The sequence below is a fragment of the Rhinoderma darwinii genome, chromosome 4, assembly GCF_050947455.1.
Source record: "Rhinoderma darwinii isolate aRhiDar2 chromosome 4, aRhiDar2.hap1, whole genome shotgun sequence".
Taxonomy (NCBI): Eukaryota; Metazoa; Chordata; class Amphibia; order Anura; family Rhinodermatidae; genus Rhinoderma; species Rhinoderma darwinii.
In genome coordinates, this window is record NC_134690.1 from 323,764,381 (window position 1) to 323,784,585 (window position 20,205).

A 20,205-nucleotide genomic window follows, 5' to 3' on the forward strand; every position below is an offset into this window, starting at 1 on the left:
AAGGCCAGAAGTGGATACAGGAGGAAGAAGTAAACGTTGTTCTGTTATATTTCCCATTTCATTTGAAACCACTTCTGGCTTCGGCCTCAAAATTTTCAACAAATACGCTATGTTTGAATCCAGCATAAGGGTATGTGCACACGGTAGCAGGCTTTTACGTCTGAAAAGACAGACTGTTTTCAGGAGTAAACAGCTGCCTCGTTTCAGTCGTAAATGCTCCTCCTCGCATTTTGCAAGGCTTCTCTGACAGCTGTAAATTTTGAGCTGCTCTTCATTGAGTTCAATGAAGAACGGCTCAAATTACTTCTGAAAGAAGTGTCCTGCATCTTTACGCGTCGTCGGAGGACAGCTGTCAAACGACGATGTGTAAATGACAGGTCGTCTGCACAGTACGTCGGCAAACCCATTCAAATGAATGGGCAGATGTTTGCCGACGTATTGTAGCCCTATTTTCAGTCGTAAAACGAGGCATAATACGCCTCGTTTACGTCTGAAAGTAGGTCGTGTGAACCCAGCCTAAATGTTCACTCACTCTGAATTTACTGTTTAAGACAAGACGATCCTTCAGTGAGATGAGAGACGAGGTTAAAAGCTGCCCAAAGAAGTCTATGGAGTGGGGAGGGGGAGGAGGAAGAAGTGAGAGAGAGGCAGACAGAAACCCACTTTGCAGTAGCTCATTGTGACTGTTATATCTCACCCCAGTGCTGGACTCAAAGCTACACTGCTCATTGCTGCTGTATAATCTCCAAGATAGATATATATTATATTATATTGTACGTACGTGTTAGGGGCAGCACCGTGTCAAGAAACCAAAATTGTCTGGTGCTATGCTTCAAATAGTGAGGAGTGACGTCTCCCCATATGATGTATAAGGAAAATAGAGCACGTAAGCAGCACTCAAAGCAAAGAAAAAAATGTGAAATTTCTTCACCCAGCAGATGCAATGTTTCACTTCCTCAATGGAAGAATTTTCAAGCAATTTGTGAAAACACACACACACACACACACGTGTGTGGGGTGTGTGTGTGGGGTGTGTGTGTGGGGTGTGTGTGTGGGGTGTGTGTGTGGGGTGTGTGTGTGGGGTGTGTGTGTGTGTGTGCGTGTGCGTATAGTGAGAGCATAGCTCAATTAACAAGTGCTATATATTGGCAATTATACAGATCATGCAAAAAAATCACAATGTGTAACAGTGTATCAAAATACAGTACAAATGTGTTTGAGTTAAATCCTGACATAAGGTATAGGAAACTATTAAATCATGTGTCCAACATGTGCATATAAACCAGTGTAATACATTAATTAGGTATCAACATTAATCATTATTCAAATTCAAGAGCTGGCACTCACCAATCCAAATAAGCTAAGATTTCCTGAACAAAATATACCATGTGTCGACTACGAAATTCTTGGTGTCTCAAGCGCCGGGTTGCGCATTCCCAAGCTCTAGCTGTCCATTGGGTAAGGCTTACACGTTATCTGGTTGCTATGACAATGCACAAGACTGATGACTGATGCAACTACAGCACTAACAAAGGCCCGATCAGCCGCGCAATAGTGCGTCACACCATCTTTATTAGGGGCAGATTACCAATGCTATATAGTCTAAATGGATATATAAATGCAAAGATTATACCCAAGTCATGGATAATGTGTTCTGCTGTAATAGCGGAGTGTAGAGAAACTGCGTATCGCGTACTACAACAGTGGGCTTGGCTATAGTTAATACCTTACGTCCCTAGAGACAAAAGATTACCAGCATATAGAAATGCCGGAGTCTCGGGTCTAAAAAAAACAAAAAACACTCCACCAATGTGTCTATGTATAATCAGTACAAAGGTATATAGTGGTAATCAAGATTGGGATCCTTGGTTGGAAAGGCACGCCCTACATTATTAGATCAAACCTTCTATATACAGAATGAACATCCATGAATCAGAGGACAAAGGGATCATAAATCATACCATATAATATTAAACTAATGGAATCATAGCAGATGTAGCAGAGCTGTGCAGAGTCACAGCAGCATTGCAGTATACACGAGAATTTTTTTTTTTTTTATTCAATAACAATCCTATGGACAGAAAAAAATGACCACGTGTTCAGTATTCATTAGTCTAGTTGGTGAGTGTCCTTCTAATACCAAAACCCAGACTTCGATCTGTCAAATATAATCATTACTCTCTCTTTCCTTACACCACAACATATTTAGAGCAGTGAATAAATCGTGAACAGATATCCCAAGGCAAGGGAACACTCCCCAGGATCGACATTGGCCACATCAAAAGGGCTGTATACATAAAGGATGAAAACTTCTTAAATATAATTGGATCAAGATATCCTAAAAGTCAAAACAAGACTGTAGTCATCCTTTAAATACATTCAAGGGGTAATCAATATTAATTCGGGTGTAGTGAATTCCGTTTATTGATCCACTGAACTTCCCGTTTAAGGATCAATTCCCTGTTGCCTCCACGTTTCAGAGGAGGAACCCTGTCAATAATAGTAAATCTAAGTTGTTGTACAGTTTGTCCCATCTCCACGAAATGTCGTGGTAGAGGAAGTTCAATTTTCTTTGTTCGTATACTGGATTTATGTTTGTTTAACCTCAATCGACACTCAGTTGTTTCGCCCACATAAATTAAATTACATGGGCACTGTACTGTAGCACATATATATCAAAATCGCTTCTGCAGGTATAATAAGTTGTAATTTTGTAAGCTTTACCAGTAGCAGGATGTATAAATGCATTACCCTTCAGTATTCTAGCACAACTCTCAAGACAGACAGGGGGAACATCCCCTACGTGTCGAGTCTGGCCGTCCACCCCTGCTTAGACTGTTTTAAGCTGACATCCGTCATAACAAGCCTGGTCCTAAGATTATGTGGTCTTCTATAAGAGAATAACGGAGGAGACTGAAATTCCACTACCTTATCATAGTAATTACTCAAGATTCTCCAATGCCTTTTAATAATTCCTGCTACATTTGGGCTACATACACTATATGTGGAGACCATAGGAAGTCTGTTATTCTTCTGTTTGTTCTTTTTATTGTCCTGACATAGTTGAGCCCTGTCAATTAACTTCACTGTCTCAAGATGTTTTTTTAGGAGTCTCCCTGGGTACCCTCTTTCCAGGAACTTCCCTACCATTGTTACGTTTGTTATCCAAACTGATGGGATCATCCACAATCCGTTTAACCCTTAATAGCTGACTGTACGGTAAGGACTTAATCATCCCCTTAGGATGGTGACTATCATAACTAAGCAGCTTATGACAGGCTGTCTCTTTGACAAATCATAGATTAAGGACTGATCTTGTATACAGACCAGGGTGTCAAGAAATTGGATATGGGTACTGGAAACCACCATCGTGAATTTTATGTCCGGGTCAATTTGATTCAAGAAATCATAGAACAGGTTCAACGCGGGCAGATCCCCTGTCCAAATGAGGAAGACATCATCTATGTATCACCACCACCCAAGTACCGAGGTGAGGTGGTGGGATACATAGATCGACGTCTCCATGTCAGCCATGACGATGGCATACGTGCCGTTCCTTGGAGTTGAAAAAAGTATTCATCGTTAAATAGAAAGTAGTTACAGGTCAACACTATATCCAAAAGGCTGATTAAAAGCTCCCTACAGTCACAAGAGAATTCGGTGCCATCCAGTGCTTTACTTATACTAGTCATGCCTCTCGTGTGGTTTATGGAGGTATATAAGCTGGTCACATCAAAGGAGATCAGCATAGCCCCTGTTGGAATAGTAATATCTCTAATCTTGACCAAAAAGTCAGCCGTGTCCCTGATATGATTTAGCAGATGTGGCAAACTCCCTCAAAATCTTATCAAGGAATATAGCTAGTGGACTGAGCCATGACTCCCTCCCCGAGACTATAGGTCTCCCTGGGGGATTTGTAACACTCTTTTATGTATTTTTGGTAGGCAGTACAGTATGGGGGTGATAGGAAATGATGGTGTTAGAAAGGTATATAAATCCCTATCGATCATGTCATTTGCAAAGGCATTGTCGACCAACACTAATCCGTTTCTGAATATCATTAATAAGATCAAAAGGAACCTTCTTATACACATCCGTGTCATTTAACCCCTTTAGGACACAGCCTGTTTTGGCCTTGTGGACACAGCCTATTTTTTCAAATCTGACGTGTCACTTTATGTGGTAATAACTCCGGAATGCTTTTACCTATCCAAGCGATTCTGAGATTGTTTTCTCGTGACATATTGTACTTTATGTTAGTGAAAAAATGTGGTCGATAAATTCAATATTTATTTGTGAAAAACGTAGCAAAAATTAGCATTTTTCTAAATTTAAATGTATTTGCTTGTGAAACAGATAGTAATACCACACAAAATAGTTACTAGTTAACATCCCCCATATGTCTACTTTATGTTTGCATCATTTTTTTTCACGTACTTTTATTTTTCTAGGACGTTACGAGGCTTAGAACTTTAGCAGCAATTTCTCATATTTTCAATAAAATTTCAAAAGGCTATTTTTTCAGGGACCAGTTCAGTTCTGAAGTGGCTTTGAGGGCCTTATATATTAGAAAGTCCCCATAAATCACCCCATTTTGAAAACTGTACCCCTCAAGGTATTCAAAACCACATTCAGAAAATATTTTAACCCTTTAGGCGTTTCACAGGAATTAAGGCAAAGTAGAGTTGAAATTTACAAATTTCATTTTTTTTGCCGAAATTCATTTGTAATAAAAAAAAATCTGTAACAGAAGGTTTTACCAGGGAAACGCAACTCAATATTTATTGCCCAGATTCTGCAGATTTTAGAAATATCCAACATGTGGCCCTAGTGTCCTAATGGACTGAAACACAGGCCTCAGAAGCAAAGGAGCAGCTAGTGGATTTTGGGGCCTCCTTTTTTTAGGAATATATTTTAGGCACCATGTCAGGTTTGAGGAGGTCGTGTGGTACCTAAACAGCCGAAACCCCCCCAAATTGACCCCATTTTGGAAACTACACCCCTCAAGGCATTTTTCTAGGGGTATAGTTAGCATATTGACCCCACAGTTATTTTGCAGAATTTAGTGGAATTAGTCTGTGAAGATGAAAATCACCTATTCTGTGGAAACATAGAATTTTTACAAGGAACAAAGGAGAAAAAGAACGCCAACATTTGTAAAGCAATTTCTCCCGATTACGGCAATACCCCATATGTGGTCGTAAACTGATGTTTGGACCCACAGCAGGGCTCAGAAGGGAGGGAGCGCCTTTTGGATTTTGGAGCTAAGCTTTTGCTGGATTGGTTTTCAGTGCCATGTCGGGTTTGCAACGCCCCGGAGGGACCAAAACAGTGGAAACCCGCCAAAAGTGACCCCATTTTGGAATCTATACTCCTCAAGGAATTTTTCTAGTGATATAGTGAGCATTTTGGCCCCTCAGGATCTTTTTTAGAGCTAGGGTGACCAAAAAACAGCGATTTTTGGCGCTTTAAATTCTTTATTTATTACAGCGTTCACCGTGCGCAATAAATTAGGTTTTAATTTATTCTGCCGGTCGGTACGATTACGCCGATACCATATGTGTAGTTTTTTTTAAAGTTTTGCAGCGTTTGCACAATAAAATTAAGTTTCTATAAAATAATTTATTTTCTGGGACACGCTATTCTGAGCCGTAACTTTTTTATTTTTTCGTCAAAAAAGCTGTGGGAGGTCTTGTTTTTTGCGGGACGGGTTGTAGTTTTTATTGGTACCATTTTGGGGTAAATGCGACTTTTTGATCACTTTTTATTCTATATCTTGGGAGGGGTGGTGACCAAAAAATAGCGATGCTGACAGTTTTCCGTTTATTTTGTTTGCGGCGTTCACCGTGCGGAAAAATTAACATTATAGTTTCATAGATTGGGTCGTTGCGAACGCGGCGATACCAAATATGTGTACTTTTTTTTTAACGTTTTCATTTTTTCCCTATAATAAATGACTTATTATAGGAAAACAAAACCTTTTATTTTTACACTTTTATAAAACATTTTTATTTTCTTTTACTTTTTACACTTTCTTTTTTTGACCTGCAGCTCTGATCGCTGCTAGAATACATTACACTACCTAGGTAGTGTAATGTATTCCAACTGTCAGTGTGACGTCAGTCACTCTGACAGTTGGTCTACGAGGATCAGCAGAGGCTGATCCTCATAGGCTGACATACATGGCAGACCTGGGGGCCGTTGTCTGGCCCCCGGGTGCCATCACAAGCATCAGAAGCCCCACGATTGCATGAGGGCTGCTGATGCGCTACAAACCCGCTACATGCGGAGATTGCAATCGAGCCCCGCATGTAACGGGTTAAATGCCGAAATCGGCGGCGATGAGCCGCTGATCGGCAACACTGGAGAGTGTCAGCTGTCGGGGACAGCTGATCTCCAAGTTCCCGATGCACACTGTCGCCGACAGTGTGCATCGGGAACGGCACAGTGACTTTCTGTCACTCTGACAGGAAGCCTATCAGGACCAACCGAAGGTTGGTCCTGATGGGCTTCCGTCCATGGCAGACCCGGAAGCCATTGTTTGGCTTCCGTTTGCCATACTAACTATGGGCAGACCCCGCGATTTCGGACGGGGGTCAGCCGATATGTTAGAAACCCCTAAAATTCGGCGATTGCACCCGATCGCCGAATTTAAGGGGTTAATGCGCCGAAATCAGCGGCAAAGGACCGCTGGCCGGCAAGAGGGGAGTGTCAGCTGTCGGCGACAGCTGACCTCCTGGTTCCCGGTGCACACTGTCGCCGACAGTGTGCACCGGGATTAACTCAGTAACTGTACGTCCTCGTGCGGGAAGTAACTTCCCGCAACGACGGACAGTTACGTCCTGTTGCGGATGGGGGTTAATTGTCTATAAACTTCTTGCACATACAAGGATCGGTCCATAACGTCGACCGCTCCCCCTTTGTCGGCAGGCTTGATAATTATGTCGTGTGTGTGTATATTATAATTTTTTTTTCATGCATGTATACAGTACAATAGGTTTCAATTGTAGCGTACTGTCATAATTTTTCCACAATTGCCTAAAACTTTTGCAGAGTAAGAGTGCTTTCAAAAATAGAAGTTTCTTTTTATTTTTTTTATCAATTCACAAAATACAAACTGAATGAACTGAAAGGAGATATCAAAACAATGTGGTGTGACCACCATTTGCCTTCAAAACAGCATCAATTCTTCGAGGTACACTTGCACACAGGTTGTACCAAACATCTTGGAGGTCGAACCACAGATCTATAGGATGTGGACTTACTCAAATCCTTCTGTCTCCATGTAATTCCAGACAGACTCCATATTGAGGTCAGGGCTGTGTTGGGGGGCCATATCCCTCCAGGGCTCCTTGTTCTTCCTTACGCTGGAGATGTTCTTAATGACATTGGCCGTATGTTTGGGGGCATTGTCCTGCGGCAGAATACATTTGAAATCGGATCAGACGCCTCACTGATGGTATTGCATGATGGATCAGTATCTGCCTGTATTTCTCAGCATTGAGGACACCATTAATCTTAACCAAATACCCAACTCCATTTACTGAATTGCAGCCCCAAACTTTAAAGGGAACCTCCACCATTCTTCACTGTTGCCTGCAGACACACATTATTCTACTTATTATCTACAGCCCTTCGGCGAACAAACTGCTTTCTGTTACAGCGAAATATTTTAAATTTTGACTCGTCAGTCCTAAATGCCTACTGCCATTTTTTTTTTTTTTTCTACCCCTGAAACTATGTTTTCATGCATAGTTTAGTCGCTTGGCCGTTTTTTCCACGTTGTAAGTATGGTTTTATGGCTGCAATTCTTCAATGAAGACCACCTGGCCAGACTTCTCCAAACAGTAGATGGGTTTTCCATATCTCCCTCTGCTTTCTGCCAGTTCTGAGCGGATGGCACTGCTGGACATCTTCCGATTTCAAAGGGAAGTAAGCATGATGAATCTTTGATCTGCTGTGGGGTTTTTTTGGCCGACCACTGCGTCTACGGTCCTCAACGATGCCCAATTCTTTGTGCTTCTTCAAAAAAGATTGAACAACACATCTTGGAACCCCAGTCTGCTTTGAAATCTTTGCCTGGGAGAGACGTTGCTGATGCAGTATAACTACCTTGTGTCTTGTTGCTGTGCTCAGTCTTGCCATGGTGGACCTGTGACATGAAACGGTCTTCAACGGCCTCACCTTTTGTAGCAGAGTTTGGTTGTTCCTCACCCAGTTTTAAAGAGGCTCTGTCGCCACATTATAAGTGGCCTATCTCCTACATAAGGAGATCGGCGCTATAATGTAGGTGACAGCAGTGCTTTTTTATTTAGAAAACCGATCTATTTTCACCACATTAGAAGCGATTTTAGCTTTATGCTAATTTGTTTCTTAATGCCCAAGTGGGCGTTTTTACTTTAGACCATGTGGGCGTTGTACAGAGGAGTGTATGACTATGACCAATCTGTCCTGCACTTCTCTCCATTCATTTAGACAGCGCATAGTGACACTGGGTTGTTCACGATGTGCTGTCTTATACTGACATAACGTTACTGAAGTGTTTAGACAGTGACTAGACATTCCTTCCAGACAGGACGGGATGTCTATTCACAATCCCTGCACTTCGTTAACGTTTGTTTGGTACTTACAGCAGAGCAAGCATAATCTCGTGAGATCTCGCTGTAAGTGACAGGTTACAGCGAGATTACGCTTTGCTCTGCTGTAAGTACCAAACAAACGTTAACGAAGTGCAGGGATTGTGAATAAACATCCCGTCCTGTCTGGAAGGAAGGAATGTCTAGTCACTGTCTAAACACTTCAGTAACGTTAATTTGTCAGTATAAGACATCACATCGTGAACAACCCAGTGTCACTATGCACTGTCTAAATGAATGGAGAGAAGTGCATGACGCTGATTGGTCATAGTCATACACTCCTCTCTACAACGCCCACTTGGTCTAAAGTAAAAACGCCCACTTGGGCATTAAGAAACTAATTAGCATAAAGCTAAAATCGCTCCTATTGTGGTGAAAATAGATTGGTTTTCTAAATAAAAAATCACTGCTGTCACCTACATTATAGCGCCGATCTCCTTATGTAGGAGATAGGGCACTTATAATGTAGTGACAGTCTCTTTAAGCCTCCTACACAGCTGTTTGTGTTAATGAATGTTTCCACCTCCATATGAAAATTATGATCATTATGACCTATTTGGTGTAATTTGTTAATCTTACACCCGACTATAATCCATGAGTTTGTGCAAATTTTCCCTGGAAGAATTGATGGTGTTTTGAAGTCAAAGGGTGGTCACACCAAATATTAATTTGATTTAGATCATACATACACATATATACAGTATATATGTGTTAGGCTCCGCCCAATATGTTAGAGAAAACTGAGCATTATATAGATTGAGATATATATATATATATATATATATATATATATATATATATATATAGCTAGCACCTGTAGAGGGAAAAAATACAACTGTTAGGCCCCATGCACACGACTGTGCACGTAATAGCGCCCCACGTTTTCGGGCCGTACTTCCATACAAAGAATGGGAGCACAGCCCGTAAAACACGAAAAACGGACATGCTCCATAATTCCTGGACCCGTTCTACGGCACGGACACCCATCCGTAACGATACGGAAAGGTGTCCGCGGTCAATAGAACTGAAAGGGCCCGTAAAACCGCGGACCGTGTTAAGGTCTGAGGTTTTACAGTTGTGTGCATGGGGCCTTATAATGGTAAAATAGTGTTCTCTCGTGTACACACATATTACAGCTTATTCTAAAAAGATATCTGAAGATTTAGTTATTCTTTAAATTGCAAAACATTGAATTGCTTGCAGCTAAAATTATATATGCTACTGAAAGCCTGACCAGTCTTCTCTCCTATATGGTTGTAAAATGGCATTTTATAAATTGGTTGTAATTAAAATTTACTAAAGCAGATTCGAAATTAATTTTCAAGCCATTTAATTTCTACACAGCTTTACATAAAATGCTAATATCTAGAAGTTTTTTTTTGTTTTTTTTTTATTATGAAGTATGACCCAACATCTGCCTTCCTTCCTATAAAGGTTCCTCATAAATAAAATCTGACCTTGGTCACTTTTTGTAGGTTCAGTTTGAGAAAATACATTTTTTAGCCATTACTTTTACAGTTAAAATATAAATAAGATATTGCCATTTCCTTTACCATTCCTTTGCTTCTTTCTTTGAATCTGTATACAGTTTATCTGCAGTAAAATGTTACCCAACGGCTGAGCTGCAATTTCCATGTGAGCTAACACAATACACTGCACTCTGGTACCTGGAGTCCAGAAGAATTTGAAATATTGGGGAAATATATTAACAGATTTACGCCAGTAAAAAGACGCAAATTTTGGTTGACGTCGTAGTTTCCCGCTACAATTTGCGACTTTTTTTACTTTTCTCGCCAATTTCCCAGTTGCAAGTAAAAGGAATGGTGCTTGGCCAAGGGAGGGACAGGGCCTCCACCGGAATGACAGATTTATCATAATTTACAGCAGAAACTGGCGCAAGTTATGGCGCAAATTTACAACTGCTCATGGAAGTTGTGGATTTGCATTTCAGTCAGCCAAAGATGCATCAAATATATTTAGAGGTATGCACCTCTCAATATCTAGCACATTTCGGCCGACATACATTAGTTTAAGACTGGCGTTTGACACAAGTTGGTGAATAAAGCTGGCCACACACTCTGCATAAGTCAGCTGGACCTGCAAGTTTCGGCCACTGATCTAATGTGCGTGGGGACATTCCAACCTTCTTAACAATGGAGGCTGTCGAAATGGAAAGAAGGATCGGATATGTTTAATTTTAACGTGTCAGATCCTTTGTGTCTGCAGGAGATAAACCATTGCCTCAGGTGTCTGACAATGCCTTATTCCCCTCTTCCTAAACACACACACACACCTGGACGAACATGCATGTTTATTGAGGAGTCGGGTAAAATGGCTGCAGGTGTGCCTTCGGATAAAAGCTATTGCATGTGTACAGTTCACTTAAAACATATGATGAAAAAGATTTGGAACTTTTTATATAGATTACAGCTGTGCTTCGTTGTAAAGTATGTTGTGCAAAAGTGGAGTTTTCTCAAAAATTATTTTAATAACCCGCTAAGAATTTTTCAATAACCAACAATTGCATTCTTTATCGATTAGGAAATCATGGCCCATTGTTGCCATTGCCAAACCGCTACAGAATGGGATCGAGAGACACTCCAGAGCTGGTGTCCTATCCATTACCTCAGTCCTCTTCATACATCCATGGTGGGCCTTCTGTTGGTTCAGTGACCATGGTTAGTGGCCTCCACCAAGAAAAAATGAACTGCTCTCGGGTGTTTAACTTGTTCTGCTTGTATGGAAACATTGAAAAGGTAAGGGATCCAGAATCCAACAATTCCAATCCTATGACATTATTTGCCGGCTCGTGTTATTAAATGGGTTGGGGGGTGGCTGTTAGACAGTGGCAGAACCAGTCACTTCATGGTACTATTAAAGCACTCCATGGTGTTATATGGGCACTATATGCACTATATATATGGACAAAACATGGAACTTTCTTGTCATTAATGCATGTATACATTATGTGCTCACTGTATGCACTATTCAGGTATATCACTGTATAGACTATGTGGCTGAACACATTGGTTGCACTGGTGTTCCATTGGGTAAATGTGATAAGGGTGGATGAAAGACCCAACAACATTGCTATATCCTGTAAGAGAATTATCCTGAAAGAAAAGCTGACGGTACGAATTATGGAAGGTTACTAAATTTGTGAAATCCACAAAAATTTGCTGGCCTTTGCTAAATTCATTATCAAATGATAACTTCTCTGTTACAATCAAAAATTGGGTTTTCCTTCTAATTAACTCGTTGGTGACTGACCGATAATGTTTTTACGGTGGCCACTAACGGGCTTTTATTCCGATGCAATAGCCTTTTTACGGCGCTGCATCGGAATAAATGAACAGAGCAGGGTGCCGTTAAATCTCTCTGCTCTCCGCAACCAGAGGTAGCTGAGGGTTGGGGGCATCCCTGCTCAAACGGGTGAGATCGTTATTAGTATCGATCTCACCCGTTTAACCCCTCAGATGTGGCGCTCAATAGCGAGCGCCGCATCGGAGTGGTTTTGGAGAGAGGGAGGGAGCTCCCTCTCATCCCACAGACACCCGGCGATAAGATCGCTGAGTGTCTGTTTCTCCGATGGCCGCCAGATCTGCCTGTAGTGTATGCCTGCTAGGTCATGCCTCTCACGGACAGACATTAATACACTGCAATACAAAATTATTCCAGTGTATTATGAATGTGATCCTCGGACTAGTGGGAATAGTAAAAAAAAGTTTCATAAAAACTGGAAAAAAAAATGAAAAACCCACTTTTCCCCCTTCCAAACTGCTTTCTTATTAACAAACAAAATAAAGTAAAAAAGTTACACATTTGGTATTGCCGTGTCTGTAATGACCCCAACTATAAACCTATTAAATAATTTAACCCACCCGGTGAACGTTGTAAAAAAATAAACTAAAAGAACATGCAAAAATTGCTGTTTTCTTTGAATCCAGCTTTAAAAAGAAATGTGATTAAAGTCGAATCTACTCCAAAATGGTACCGATAAAAACTACAAGTCGTCCCGCAAAAGAAAAGCCCTCATACAACTGCATCGGCGAATAAATAAGTTATGGCTCTTCAAATATGATGACCCAAAAACTAATCATTTTGAAAAAAAGTGTCTTCACTGTGTAAAAGTAGTAAAACATACAAAAACGATACAAATTTTGTATCGCTACAATCACAACAACCCACTGAATAAAGTTGAGTTATTTATACCACACGGTTAACGGCGTAAATTTAGGACGCAAAAAAGTGTGGCGAAATTGCAGGTTTTTTTCGGTTCCCCCCCCCCCCCCAAAAAAAAATTTCTTAAAAGTTAATCAATAAAATCTATGTACCCCAAAATGGTGCTATTAAAAATGACAACTTGTCCCGCAAAAAAAAAAGATCTTCTACAGCTATGTCGACGCAAAAATAAAAAAGTTATAGGTCTCGTAAAAAATGGCTTGGTCATTAAGGTCTAAAATAGGCTGGTCATTAAGGTGTTAAATAAATCTTAGAAACATACAGAACTTTACATCATACAATTACTAAGAAATGTTGTTTCAATTCCTCATTTCCAAGTAACATTTTCTACTTTATATCCAAAGGCTGAATCCATTGTTAATTATGGTCAACAGAACCAGGTGCACAGCTTCTAAGGCTGGGTTCACTCATTGCGGTCATTGCCGCAAATTGTTGCCCAACCACGCCGTTTTGACCTCGACTTGCGAACACAGTTGTGTGGTTAACAGAACCAGGTTCACTGCTGCTTAAAGAGGTATTCCTATCTTAGAGATTTACCGTATATCCACATGATATTCCATAAATGTCTGGAAGACGTGGGTCCCAGCTCTGGGACCTGCACCTATATCGAGAACAGGAGTCCCCAGACACTGTCCCCTCCTGCTGAGGCAACCACTGGCCACCTTGTCCAGTCAGAGACTCAGTAGAGAGGTGGCTGGGTTTACGGAAAAATGCGGTTTCCATAACTCCCACAAAAAAAAATGGGCGTTATGGAAATGGCGTAGCATAGCGAGTATACGCGGTTTCCGTAAGCTCGGCCACCTTTTTTCCGCGTATGCGCCTGGATGCAATGACCAGCCGCCAGGCGAGGTCAGGAGACTACCGTTCTCAAAATGGATGCGGGTCGCAGCTTTAGACCCGCACCTATCGGACATTTAAAATATATCTTGTGGATATGCCATAATTGTCTAAGGCAGATCATGTCTAAGGGCAACACTGATGTGTACAGGCCCTAAGGGTGTGTTCACATATATCAGTAGCATCAGTTTTTTTTAATCTCTCAAGTGATTATAACTGATGCATAGATGTATCGGTTGCCATCAGGCTTTTTCACAATTTTTACTACAAAACCATCAGTTATCGTTAGTTGTCATCAGTTTTTACCATCCGTTTTTAACATCCGTTTTTCCCACAATGGTCCACTAAAAAGGTAGTCTAGGGTATGAATGTGCCAGTTTTATCAGTGGTGTATAGTTTGTAATAGATTAGATTCATGTTGTGTACCGTGTCAGGGCTGTCCTTCACTGCTCCAGCCTTGGCGCCTACACTGAAATCTGACATGCACGTTGTAATGTCACGTGTCATATTCAGTACAGGGTCAAAGGCGCAAAGAGTGTCCAGAAGGCAGCTGATGTCCACTGACCTCCGATCAGATCTTCGAAGCAGCCTTGTGAGCCTGCAAGGATGCCTAGCCCTAGCTTGAGGGAGTAGCTAATTTTTGGTGCCTTTACAGCTACCCAATCCCACCCCACCCCACGCTGGGATTGCCATTTCTATTCACACAACAGGGTCCGGGTGCGGTCGTTAAAAATGGCCATTTAGGTCCGCTTTGAACCCTATTTTGCATCTGTTTTGTATACGTTCCCTGTTTTCCGTTTTTGACAAGTGCCTTCTGTATATAGTGCCACACGCCCCTGTAGATAATGCCACAGTTCCCTCTGTAGATAGTGCCACACTGCTCTCTGTATATTGTGCCACACCCCCTCTAGCTAATGCCGCAGAGCCCTCTTTAGATAATTCCACCCCCCCCCCTGTGTTGTGGTGCCACGCGCCCCCTCCTGTGTGTGGTGCCACGCGCCCCCTCCTGTGTGTGGTCCCACGCGCCCCCCCTGTGTGTGGTGCCAAGCGCCGCCCCCCCCCCCCCTGTGTGGCGCCCACGGGGCGGCGCGTGGTGGCACCACACACACGGGGGGGGGGGTAACCACACACCAGCGATCACTGACCGCTTTTGAGTCTTCAGGGCCACATTTCTTAGTCATTGGGGATTATTTATTTATTTTCTTTTATACAATATAGTAACAATTTAAAAAAAAAGTTTAGTTTACAAAGTTAGTAGCAAGTTAGTTTAGTATTCGGGTTAGTTGGTGTCAGGGAACCGTCAAAAAGTGTAGTTGGGTATAGCGTCGGGGAATTTAGCTTCTTGAATCAGTCACCGTAGTTAGGTTTAGCGTTAGGGATCCATCACTGTAGAGTTCACATAAAATCAGTTGTTAGTGTCAGGGAATTGTTCGGTATAGCATCAGGGAATTTAGTGTCCGGAATCAGTCACCGTAGTTGGATTTAATGTCAGGGAATCATCGCTGTAGTTTGGCATAGTGTCAGGGAAGTTCACAATCTAGTTAGGTTTAGTGTTCGGAACCCTTGCCCTAGTTAGCTTTGTCGGTGAAGTCCACAAAAACAAAAAAAACGTGTGTGTGTGTATGTATATATATATATATATATATATATATATATATATATATATATATATATATATATATATATATATATATATGTAGGTGTGTGTGTGTGTGTGTGTGTGTGTGCGATATCATGCTGTGCGGAGTACAAATGGACATGAATGGAGAGAAGTGTATAACTTAGTCAAAATTTTAAAAACGCCCAGGTGGGCATTAAGAAACTAATTAGCATGAATCTAAAATTGCTCATAACTTGTTCAAAAATGATCGTTTTTCAAAATAAAAACCGCTGTTATCTACATTACAGCGCCGGTCAGATTATGTAGGAGACAGGGCATTTATAATCTGGTGACAGAGCCTCTTTAAGGCTCAAACTAGGCTGCGTTCTTAACCACATAGTCTATAAGTTTTGTCCCTCAAACACAACGATTATTTTTTGTAGCTGGTAAACTCTATTTATCTCTCATAAGATGCAGGAACTCTAAATTTAGCTTTTATCACACAATCGTTGTACATTTAAAAAAAAATCAGCAGTAAGGCTATGTTCACATCTGCGTCAGGGCTCCGTTCAGACGTTCCCTCAAGCTTTCTGTCGGAACGGAGCCCTGACTGACACAAACTGAAACCAAAGGTTTGCGTTTCCATCACCATTGATTTCAATCGTGACTGATCCGGTGCCCGTGGTTTCAGTTTGTTTCCGTTGTGCAAGGGTTCTGTTTTGACAGGATGAATACCGTAGTAGACTACGGTATTAATCCTGTCAAAACTATGAAACCCTTGCACAATGGAGTCCAACTGAAACCACTGGCACCGGATCAGTCACCATTGAAATAAACGGTGATGGAAACGGAAACCTTTGATTTCAGTTTGTGTCAATTGGGGCTCCGCTCCGTCGGAACGGAGCCCTGACGCAGATGTAAAAGAAGCCTAAGTGGTGTTATGAAGTAAATACTTCTCAAATGTATTAAAGCAAATGTCCAGTATTGAGATCAAAAATTTGTAAATCAGTGTCAAGAAGTTTTGCTTAACTACTATTTTTTTCCTTTATTTTTTGAAAAAACACTTTTAATGGGGGAACCAAATGTTTTATTTTATATTTTGACGGTGATCACTTTTTTTTTTTTTTTAACTCGGTTTATTGTAAAAGTACATACAAGAATCATCAGCAATTGAAAACATAATAGTAACGTTAACGTTCCTGCATACCATGAATACACATTAGAAACAAGAGTTTGCAATTTACATTTATACATGAAGGTGAGTCACAGGAGACTCCAAATATTCACTGCACGCAGGCAGGTCAGTGTCCCACTTATTTGTGATTCTGCAGACATACAGGTCGCAGTTATTTACCAGATCCAAGCTCCATTCTCACACCTAGGGTATTTAATACCTGGTCAAGTAGATCTCAAATCCTTCCTACGTGAAGTGGTAAGGATTCTCTAAGGTCGCTCACGCTGAAGGAGGCAAGAGGTGAGGAGCACCACTCTCCCCAGATTTTCAAGAATTTATATTGACATCCTGATGAGTGCACGTGGAAAAAATTAGGATCTATGTTGGCGCTGCTGCGTGGTGAGGACAGGATGAAATCCAGAGGCTGGGTGAACGTAAAAGTTTTATTGCTATGCAACGCGTTTCAACGCCGAACTGGCGTTTTCGTCAGGCATGGTGAACACAGAAAAAAAGAGACATGTATATATACACAGAAGAGGTCATCTGATTAGAGCCAGTTCAGACTGGGCAATTAGGCAAAAAAAACGCCAAAAACTCATGCAGGTCAAAGTTCAAGCGGTACAGTCCATTGCAATGACATTTCATAGTATTTAATCAATAAAACACAATAAAAACCATAAAGATAAAAGGCGAGTTGTCACTATAGAGAACTCTTATTTTGTTCTTATATGAAAATGTCGGGGGATGGATAAAAACATTTTGTGTGGGGGACGGCAATATTTTGTTATTAAATGGTTAACTGATGACATCAGAAGGGAACAGGTGGTGAACAAGTAGTAGATGATTTGTTCTTAGTTTGTTTATTTAGAGCGTGGGACGTTTGTGTATCTGAAATATAAGTGGTTACGTGTGAAGGTTGGATTTGTTACTGGTTGTCAAGGAGACCACCTACGTTACGGTGGCCGACGTGGTCCAAAGCAAGATGGAACGCACGGTGACCCGCAAAACGCCAGAGGACGCCGATCTATGCAGCAGGAACAGTGGGAGATGAACAGAGAACGGGTTGCCGAGAAGAAGTAGGTAGATATAAATTGAATGTGAGTGATGGGACTAAAATTAATGTTTTCATTGACGCAGTGTTCCATATGGTAGTTTGCTTTTATTTCTATGTTTATTTTTGTTTTTATTAATTGGTTTAAGTCACTTAGAGCAAATGGAGTAGTTAGAGGGGTGAAGGTGGCATCGATGAATTTTGTTGGGGCAATGCCTGAATTAAAATGTCATCCCTACTCCAATTATCAGTACACAATACTCCCTATTTCACTAATCCAATTTCACCTGAGGACCACTTCCACAGCCCACCAGAGGACCATAACACAACCCAGGGGTTCACAAACCCCAACATGGACCTGGCCACATCTGTTCTTGATTTCACATACGCAACAACGTCTTTTTTAGGACTCCCCTCCCAGCTAGTCAGACCTCCACTAACTCCCACTGTGGTGAGCAAAGACATCCTGATCCCCTACATCACAAGTCCCAAAGCCCAAACCATCACCCACTTCTTCCCAAAAATTCAAAAAATTTCGACCAAAAGAAAATTAGACATAGACCTAGAGGACGGAGAGGAGGCAAAAAACAGACCAAACCAACATCTATCACTCAACAAAAAGAGGAACCTGGTCCAACAGTAAAATAGTTCAATTTATCACTACACATCTTAAACAGTTCTGAACACAGCCTTTTGAATAGGGGCCTCTCTTTCTGCCCCACAGCATCAACTGATAGTTTTGAACTTTTTATGGACCTTAACAGGTTCATAAGAAAACTCACACTCACCAGACACTTCGCTATGACCAAATACACCACCAAACCAGGCCCAACCATTGAACTACCTGGAGACTCTTCCACACCCTTGGCCATCCCAGTGGAAGTCCACCCCAAGTCCAATTTTTACCCGACCCACCACCAGGGCCCAATGATAGAAACATTCTCGTCCCTGGTTAGCAACGAATTTAGGACACTAGAACTACCATCTCATTATATTGACAACTTAACTAACCATGAAAGAAGAGCTATGAAAAATCTCCAAAAGAATCAAGAAATCATAATTCGCCCAGCTGATAAAGGGGGGGGGCATAGTTATCCAGGACCGACACAAGTATTTTGATGAGACCATGAGGATCCTAAGCGACATTACTTTCTACAGAAAACTCACTACCAACCCATTATCCATTTATACACAAGAATATAAAGACCTCATTGAGTCAGCTGCCAAATCAGGACTGATAAACAAAAAAGAGAAACGTTTTCTAACTGTCTCCTTCCCAAACATGCCCTTCATTCACCACCTGCCAAAAATCCACAAATCATTAATCGATCCGCCCGGACGCCCCATCATCTCGGGAATAGACTCCCTCACAAGCAACCTTTCACATTTCATTGACCTTCACCTCCAACCCCTTGTCCTGACCTTACCATCCCACCTCAGAGATTCCACACAACTAATTAGAGATTTAAATGACCTAAATTTTGACCCTTCAACATCCCCAATCAGCTTTTTAACAGCAGACGTAACTACACTGTATAGTAACATTCCCCATAACAAAGGCATAGAAGTAGCCCATTCATTCCTCTCATCCACCAACACAATCCCCGAATCCCAGGTAGATTTCCTAACCAACGGTATCGATTTCATCCTTAAACACAACATCTTCAGCTTCAACAATAGCTTTTACCACCAGATCAAAGGATGTGCTATGGGCACCCGCTTTGCACCCTCCTACGCCAATCTTTACATGGGATCCTTCGAAAAAACACACATCCATGGTGAACACCCCTATAAAAACAACATATTGCTATACAAACGGTACATCGACGACCTGTTTATAGTATGGAAAGGCACTGAGGAGGAAGCCTCTCGCTTCATTGGAACTCTAAACAACAACAACTACGACCGATCATTTACACACACTTTTTTCCCCCACCTCCATAGATTTTCTTGATCTCACCATCAATTACGACAACGACAACAACAAATTCACGACAAATACACATTTTAAATTAGTAGACGTTAACAGTTATATCGATTTTAGAAGCGCCCACTATCGCCCCTGGCTTAAGAACATCCCTTTTGGGCAATTCAGGAGAATAAGGAAGAACTGCAGCACAGATAAAGACTTCAATAAAGAATGTGCAATCTTAGAAAAAAGATTCAAAGACAAATATTTTCCAATAAACCTTATAAAAGGCGCAAGATCCAAAGCTTCTGAACTCACACAAAAGTCCTGTTTAAACCCCTCCATAGTGAAACCCAAATCTGGCCCTAGCAACTCCAATATCAACTTCATCACCACCTACAATAGAGGCAATAAAATGATTAGGAACATTCTGTCCAAACATTGGCACATCCTAAAAAATGATCCGCACTTAAAGGACACACTATCAGACAAACCAAACATCACATTCAGACGTTCCCTAACCCTCAAAAATATACTGACTCCCAGCAGAACAAAGAAACATCTGACAATACACACAAACTTTCTTTCTAACCTCAAAGGCTCCTTTAAATGCGGACATTCACGCTGCCTCTGCTGCAACACCATTAGCCACAAAAAATACAACTACACTTCCACCGTCACCAACGAGACATTCACAATTCAAACACTCCTTAACTGTGGCAGCTCATATGTCATTTACCTTTTAGAATGCCCGTG

General features: G+C 41.3%; 1 protein-coding gene across 2 annotated transcripts in view; it reads left to right on the forward strand.

Moving 5' to 3' along the window:
• HNRNPLL (heterogeneous nuclear ribonucleoprotein L like) overlaps nucleotides 1-20,205 on the forward strand; it is a 162,758-nt gene that overhangs the window by 86,609 nt on the left and 55,944 nt on the right. For both annotated transcript variants that reach the window (XM_075862799.1, XM_075862800.1), the window contains one exon: nucleotides 11,178-11,392. In XM_075862799.1, the coding sequence (XP_075718914.1) occupies nucleotides 11,178-11,392 (215 nt within the window). The remainder of the gene's footprint in view (nucleotides 1-11,177; nucleotides 11,393-20,205) is intronic.